Raw genomic sequence first — 8,600 nt, 5'->3', positions numbered from 1 at the left:
CTCTAGCGGTCTTAGCCAGATTCTTAGGTTTCAGAGCTTTCCGTCATCTGATAAAAAAATGTCCTAAATAACTGTTAAAACTTTTCAATGTGAAAATGGGGGCCGACGAACCTTACAAACACATGGAGATGAAGGGCGTCAGCTACAAGGAACGGTCCCCATTTTCGCTTTGAAAGTTTCAGAATATCACTTACATTTTTGAATAAGATAACGGCAAGCTCTGAGACTTTGATGTCTGGTCCGAACCGCTGTTAGCGCTACATTTGGATGGGCGTTTGGCAATGCGTAGTTTATTATTGCGAAGAAAAAAAAAATGTAGGGGGAAGGGGTGGGGGGTGGGGGAAGGGAGGGCTCTGTAAACAAACCAGAAAGGAGCCTACGAGGTACTGAAGCCAATCCATACCACGGAGCGTGATACCTGACCTTCCGTTTAGAGGGAGCGATGGGCAGCGCGTGAAGACATGTGGCACGCGTGAAGCGCTGGACTGGCTGATAGGACTCACAACGTCCGTTGCGGTACATTGTCAAGTGAGACGAAGTGTAACTAGTGGCCAGTGTTGACATAGAAAAAAAAAGAAAAAAAGCCAGGATCAGCACAACATTTGGGAAGCAAAATGACTAAATGTCACAACTTGGACACGATCCGGGGCCGAAAAGGACATCTAGCCTTGGTGGACGTCCTGACGCCTTTTCCGAGGTCTGCGTCAATAAACATTGGCCATGCTGCGACTTACGAGCAGCTAGGGCTGGGAAATTAATCGATTTACCTCTCGAGTCAGCGATTAACGCATTAAAATCCAACTAATTTTGAATGGAGTAATTTCATAAAACTGACCATTCGACGAGGATGTCACGGGCATAATTTTCGTAACTGTCAAACTCAACATGAAGGATTTACTGTAATTATTTTAATCGCGAAGAACAACTAAGGAAGTGTAATTTATTTTGACTTTGTGTCAATTTTTTCTTGGAAGCATTGTTAATATAAGCTTCTCATCTTTTGTACTTTGTTGAAATGCAAAAGATGACTTGATGACAACTTGTACTTAAATAATATAAATAAATGTGTCTACAAGCCAAACTAAAGTTGCTGCGTAGTCGCCCATTAGAGAATAATCTTTCTTGTTGACGTTGGGTTGTGTTTTCCAGATTTCTACTGCTGTAAGAATGATGAGCAATCAGTATAGCGCCGTGCTGCTCTTCGGTGGCCGGAAACCTGACATCGATACAAAACTGCCTGCAATTCTTCGAGTTTACTCTCCTACTCCAACGAATAAGAACTAATAAATGAAGAAGCCAGGAGCGCGAGCTAGCTCGCGCTCCTGGCTTCGAGACGTGCATATCTAGTGCGAGTGCTTATTTTGTGGAAGACGCTTCAAGGCAGTGATCTCGAGCTCTCGTGCTTGTGGACCTCGAACTGTGGCGCTTGTGGCATTGGCAGTAAGCACGCGTCCTATGCGCTTGTTGACAACATACATTTGGATGCTCGACCGGAGTTCGCGTCACGCTGAGAGAATATTAGCAGGTCGGCACGGTACGCCCGGTACAAGACCTGTATTCCCGTACGACCTACTGGACGTCAATATCGTATAGGACTAAGAAATCAGCTTTAGCAAACCGTGCTTCATCACGTTAACATACCATAGGAATGTATAGGACGCGCAGCTTCGAAGCTTCGAGCACACTCATGCGACAGCTCGGGAACTAGGAATCAAAGAAAATCGTTCGGGTAAATCAAAATAGTAAACTGTGATCTAAAAAAAAAAAAAAAAAATCTGAAGCAATACTGTCTTTTTGCATTTTATGCGGACAGCAAGTCGTCTGCCTCTTGCGTAGGAGTTGCGATGACGTAAGAACGACACCGAGTTCTGACTGGGTTTGACTTGAAGGATAGGGGGTAAACCTCAATGCTAGATGCCTTGAGGTCTACCCCACTACTTTTTTCGATCAGCCAATAAGAGCTCCGCGTTCTGACGTCATCGCAACCCCTGTGCAAGAAGCGGACGAACTTGCGCTCCGCATATACATTTTGTACTTACATGAATTGGACGAATAATTTCAAAGCCTCAATTTAGTGCTTGATTATAATCACAGCAAGCAAGAAGAAGACGAAGACTGTGATGCCAACCAATCTAACTGAAACACTAATTAATTCGAGGCAATGGTGACGACAGGGTGCACTTTTCACTAAGAAAATGACGAGAAAGAGTGTGTTCTACTCCGTTCACCCTTAAAGGAGCGATGCAACAATTTTTGTACTTTGCGCAAATACCGCTTAAAACGGGTCCCTGGCGTTAATGACCTATGAAACACGCGTTCGTTTTTCACCCCACGCAATAGAAGTCACAGAAAAAAATTAAAGAAAAACGAGCAGCGTTCACCCCCTCAACTCGCAGCCAGAACAAGCGGCCACGTGATCTGGAGCCGATTATATGCCGCGAGTGTTGATCATAGCCACGCGCTGGGGTCGGCAAAGCGCAGGACACGCGCCGAGTTCCAGACATTGTTATTTCTCGGCTGTTGTCGTCGTTGCAGCGATTGGGCACGGGTCACTACCCGAATGCTTCTCGAGCTAGCAATTATCACGAGCCCAAGTCGAGTGCCTACGCGATGCTCGGGTCCAATCTATGAACCGCATTCAAATATCGTCACTTGGGTGTACTGCGATCCCCACCTTACGTCATCAAATTTGGCAAAGGAGAGATTGAATGAAAATGATCGTTTTTGTCCTTGAAATTACACCGCAACAAAGGAGTTTCTTGGCCAGTGGCGTTGCGTGTGGGTATCCTTGAGTCCTAGGTGTGCCAGTAAGCTCGTGTAGAGTGAAAAACATTCCAATTGATTATCGTTGCCAAGGTCCTTTAAGCTGAGACTAAGAGCTCCGCCTTCAGCGCGAGATCGCTGGCTTCCGCAGTGCTTTGACTGCGCGCGCCTGCGCGTTCACACTTGTGCTAGCAAGTGCAGAAAGCTCGCGCTGAAGGCGGAGCTTCTAGTCTCAGCTTAAGGCTGTACGGAGTCACGGCCGGACTGGAAGCGCGCGCTCTCTTTCTCTTCTTACAGCCTTTGCATTTGGGGCAATCGCCACCTCCCGCCGCAATTCGCGGGGGGCGCTGTCACCTGACCCCTGGCTACCCTTTGCCGTTTGCACAGAGTGCGTCTTAAACCCTTGTTACGCGGGCTCACTTAACTGCAGTTACGCTAAGCCACAGTTAGCGCACAATACTTGCGGACAACATTCTGCGGCTATGCAGTCAAAGCTATGGGCGAACGTGCGCTTGAGCATCTTGAGCACCCATTGAAGCAGTGCACGCGTGCTCTTCGCTTCTGAAATAGCTCTCCGAGAGTATAGTGCGGTAACTGTGGTGCCACAGAACAGCAGTTAAAGCTGAGTTAACCACGGTTAAGGGTGCCCGTGTAACAGGGGTATTACAGTGTATCTCAGCGCTGTCGCAACTTGCGGCCGAGATTTTTATAGCCTTTGCCACCTGAGCCTTGAGTTTAGACACTCAGCCACTATCTAATACGCTTCTGATGAGCCCAAAACGGTGAATATTTGACGCACATCTCCGAGACATTTGGCAGTAAAAAGTACTAAGTAGAGACAGCGAATGCAATTGCGTAAAAACTATACCCGTCTTTACCTTCAGGACTTCTGTTGCAACTCAAGAACAGTTAGTCACTACGCCACACTGCCAACCACCTCTGACGGTGACATCTGAATCTCTACTGCCGTAAGGTAGCGTGGAATTTCAATGGCCGAGGAGCGTAGGTACCGCCCTGCCTCCCTCGTAGTGGGGAAGGAAGCTAGTGGGGAACGTTGGCTGCGGCTGCGCCAGCAGCCGCAGCCGCAGCCAACGTTGGCCGCAGCAATGGCAGCGAATCAAGGTCGTGTTGTTCGTATCTCGACATAAGAAGGAAAAAGCGCGGGCTGAGCGACGGACTTCAGCGTGCGCGCGCAGTAAACAGTAAAACAGCAGAAGGCAGCGGATCGCTGGACCCAAGATGGTGACGTTGAACGAACGCGATGATGATGATAGCGACTCACGTGACTGCCGCTGTCCAATGATAGCGCAGTGAACCAGACTATTGTTGAATAGAGCGACTGTATTGTCGGCAAAATGCCGAAGAAAAGGAATGCGATACTCTGAAAGCGTAGCTTATTTAGTGACTCTAGCTTACGGAAGAATCGCTTTATGGTGAGAACATTCCGCGGGCCTCTAGTGGAGCCCCCACGACTCTATTTTTAGAAATACGGTGAACCTTAGCCGGATGAACAAGCATGACTTCCTTAATATCTCCCTTTTTGATCTAGCTGATTGGTTAAAACAGTCGCAGCCGCTTTCGGGACTCCCGTTAAAGCTCAAGACGCCTATGACTAAACTTAAACTATTTGCTATATATAAACAAACGGGAAGGAGGACAATAATGAAAAGAAAAGCGGCTATGACGATGCTCCAACAATCCTGCATGAAACATCTTATTCGAAACCGTCACTTACTCTGTTATCAAGAGGCCAACCTTGGTGTAGGCGAAGTGGAGATCTTGAGTTACCTAAGTACGTCCAGCAGAGATTTCTAAATCTGGTATTATGTTGGTCTTGGATTTCATAAATACTATTATACGCAGTTCGACTTTCCGTGCGTAACAATGCGTTTTTCGCAGTTGATTAGCGCTGGTCCTGTGGAAATCTTCTTTCTATTACACATCAACCTACATAGCACCAAATAATCTATGGCAATGCAGGTACGCCAAGGAGTCATTAAGTGCACCAGCGATTCCAAAAGCGCCATTCTTTTTTCGGACAAAGCGAGGACATGCAGCTCAGCGCACGAACACCACCTTTTTCACGGGCATGCAGCAAGTTCTTCACCTGTGACAGTGGTTCAGCAAGAACAACGCCAACACGTTTGTTCACACCCATCATGAAACGATCAACGAAGTGGTTATTCAAGCGAACGTGTTTGACAAGATTGCGTAGGTGAAAGGCGAGTGAGCGATATCCCGAGCACACCGAGATTTCGGGAGGACGTCCGTGATGTCACCGTCTGTCACGTCACCATGGGCCACGTCACGACACGTTGTCCATCAGTCGGGGCTTAGTGTTCGGAGTCCAGACCGCCGTGTCAGCGGATGGGCTCGTTCTTGAGGCGGCACTCGCACTCGGTGTGGTTATCGAAGGCCAGAGTGGCGGGTTCATAGCGGGACTGGCCGTCGGCGTTCAGCTGGACCAGCAGGAACTGGAGCGGCACGGCTTGCACCGTCTTCGCCTGGCAGTGCTCTTCCTCCGTTGAGCAGCATCCGGTATCCGGGCCGCAGCGGTGCAGGATGGTGCAGTGCGGCACGTATTTCTGCCGGGGAAGCGAAAGGACATAGGAGGAAAGCGGTTTACGATCTGCGGGGAAGGATAGCGCCCTTTTTTTTTTTTTTTGAAAATCAATGCGCCCCTAATAGACCCTTTACAAGCTTTCTGCTGGCAACGTTAAGATGCCATGTTTGACTATGCTAAATACTACAACAGGCAACACTGTTTACGCGGTGCGCCACCATGATATACTGTAAACGGCTTAATTTTCGTGAAGACTTTATTTTACGCGAATTTCGTGAATCGCTGAGCTAGGAAATCAGCTCAGCGAATGATGAGGCGGAACATCTGTTTAGACCTCAAAATTAAGTCTGCGCTGTAGCATTGCGCAATGCAATCATGACGCTTTGCATTGCGTTATGCCACAGCGCAGACTTCATTTTTATGTCTAAACGGATGCTCCGCCTCACCATTCGCTGAGCTGATTTCGTAGACCGCTGAGATTGACACTTTGAGTGTTTTGCGGGTAAGTAGGCGCGCAGGCATTTCTTAGAGTGTACCTCGAGCCGCCATCGGTGAAAACGGCAACATCTCAACATCTCTTCGTGGATACATCCCAATTCTGCGTTAGCGAATGCCGTGAGGTGGTACTCTACGTTAATGTTTTCGTGGCTTATGTTTCATGTACCCCCCATTTTGTACCTCTCGAAACGGAAATGCTTGCCCTTGTCGCGTTTTACGGCAATCATCAGTTTCTTGCGCGCAACCGGATCTTTCGGAAAACAAACAAGGATACCGTGAAAGGGAATAACAGGCAGCAGAGTTCACCAGAATCAAGCCCATACTAAAGTACATTTTTGAGCGGCATCAAAAAAGGTACACACGGAAAACGTGCGTTTATATCTCCTGCTTTAACCGACGTTCTAATTAAATATTGTTATGAGTGTCCTGGTGAGTTTTTTTTTTTTAAGTTTGTTATTTTGAAAGAGTTTTCTTATTTACCAACTTCTCAACTGAGGATCGACCTGTTCAGAGTGAAAGGAAGAAGAATATTATTGATCAAAACCTTATTTATTATTTAATTGTCACCTTGTTGTTACCAACTTTGCTGCCGTCTGGCAATATTTGCCAGTATAAGTAGACGGACGCAAATAAATTCTTATTCTAGGTTTGGCAAGTTGTATTACGACTTCTACAGCTTCGCGATTCCGACAGTATCAGGCAACGGCTGCAACGACGAAGCTTTGCTCTATCTTCAGGGTAAAAGTACATCGAAGTTTCGGCGAAGAAGCACAATGCAGAGCATGAAGCATTCGTGCGGCACAGTATATGACAGTATACCATTCAGTGTCTCATTTGAAAGGGTGTTCAGCGTAGCAGTCGACATCTTCTAATGACGCAAGATGTCTGACGAGACTTTCGGGAACCAGCTGTTGCTGAAAATACTCAAGGTCAATAATTTGAACAACCCTCTTCCCCTTATTTCTTACTTGAGAATGAAATGAAATGAAATGAAATAATGTTGGAAGTAACGCCATGTAAGTAACGGATTACTTCTTGGGGTAACGGTCACTTACATTTATAGGAGGGTAGTTGTAATTAATTACAATTTAGCCTTGAGTATTTGTAAATGTAATTCCTCACTTTTCTTTAATAACGCCTACAAGCCTGCACACATGAGCAGACGGAGCTGCTCTGCTCGCTGGCATTTCCGCTGCGCGGCCTCCACCGTTGTTGTCTCCGCCACCACCGCCTTCCGATGCCTCGCCATGGCCCCGCATACATCACGAAAACCGTTGTGCTGAACTAGCGCGGCTCGTGTTTACTGCTTTAGCTTATAAGTAGGGCTCCGTGTTTTCGGAGTTTATTTTATCGTGAAATTCGGAGGGTGTTTTTTGAAGTTTATTTTTTAGCGAAAATTCGGTGTTTATCGGAGTTTATTTTTCGTAAATCCCCAATTCTCCGAAATTCGGAGATTACTTTCGCAGTGTTTCCTACTAAAAATAATAAATAATAACCGGATGCAAACGTATGCCAGATAAAGAATAAAACGAGCTTGTATCAATTAAGATTTCCTCAGTTGAATTTGGCGTTGGTGTCATGGGCAATACTAGTTTGTCCTACGACAAAAGTCGCACACAAGTGTGGCTTCGATAAAGGTCGATACCTTAAAATCAATAAACTGCCGGAGGTAGCCACAAGGAAGCTCGTAGTCATTCCATCATTCTATCCCGCGGCCGCGCGAGGTGGAGGGGTTAGGGATGTAATAGAGAAGTTTCAACTGCCCCTCTTCTCTATTTTATACAATCTCCATGGTCCATAACTTTCACTGTTACCCCCCGAAACATACCCTCTCCTTTCTCTAAATCCCAAATCCCATGGCCCAAACTGGAAACCAAAAGAGTGGCTTTTGTCGTGACACGAATGGTACGATGACTTGTCTCCTTTTATTCATTCACTTTCCCACAGTGCCAGGGTGGCATTACAGTGGGAAGAGGGGGAGGGGGAGGGGGGAGGGGAAGAGAAGGGGGGAGGGGGGATTTTCGTCAATGTGATACATTTAAGCAATACAAAGGAGCATAACAGAACGCGCACATGCATACCCCCTATACGGGAAACAAAAAAGAAAACAGTTCTCACAATGCAGCAAAGAAAGCGTCATTGTCCAAAATGTCAACAACCTCCGAAGACAATTGATTCCATTCGCTAATAGATTTAGGGAAAAACGAAGATTTAATTTTGTTTGTGTTACATTTATATTCACGTACCTTTCGTTCGTGATCGACACGATGAGAGATAGAATGCGGGAGGAAAATGTAGTTTTCGCGCTGCATACCAATTCTGCAGTGATAAATGTTATGAAATAATTTTAGCCGTAGATTTTCCTTCGTTTTCAAGAGAACCCCAGCCTAAGAATTCCTTCCGACTTGTCATGCTGAGTCGCCTGTTATAATTCCCGGGAACATATCTAGCCACTAAGTTTTGACCTCTTTCAAGTTTATTTCTATCAACAGCAGTTGGTGGGTCCCAGACTGTACACGCGTGCTCGAGAACAGACCTGATATAACCCTGAACCAATCTTGACGAGACAAGCCGTAAGACCCCCTTTTGACAGAGGTCCGAGGCTTGAAAGATAATTATGGTGTTATTTTCCCAGAACCATTCTTCCTGCGCTGCTCAAATTGTAAAAAAAAAAAAAAAGAAAAACAATTTTTTTTTGTTATTTGGAGTTTATCGGATAAATCCAAATTGCCAAAAATTTTACCGGCGGGTGTTTTTCGGAGTTTTTCAGATTTAT

General features: G+C 46.2%; 1 protein-coding gene across 1 annotated transcript in view; it reads right to left on the bottom strand.

Annotated features, from left to right (window-relative positions):
- Positions 1–4,569: 4,569 nt before the first annotated feature.
- The window catches only part of LOC8028215, a 44,300-nt gene continuing 40,269 nt past the window's right edge, over positions 4,570–8,600 (bottom strand). Inside the window, exon 2 of the mRNA XM_029981256.4 lies at positions 4,570–5,348. Within this exon, the coding sequence (XP_029837116.3) occupies positions 5,124–5,348 (225 nt within the window). The 3' untranslated portion in view covers positions 4,570–5,123. The remainder of the gene's footprint in view (positions 5,349–8,600) is intronic.

Source organism: Ixodes scapularis, unplaced genomic scaffold (genome assembly GCF_016920785.2).
Source record: "Ixodes scapularis isolate PalLabHiFi unplaced genomic scaffold, ASM1692078v2 PGA_scaffold9__187_contigs__length_104089568, whole genome shotgun sequence".
Taxonomy (NCBI): Eukaryota; Metazoa; Arthropoda; class Arachnida; order Ixodida; family Ixodidae; genus Ixodes; species Ixodes scapularis.
This window is presented reverse-complemented; position numbering and strand designations above follow the sequence as displayed.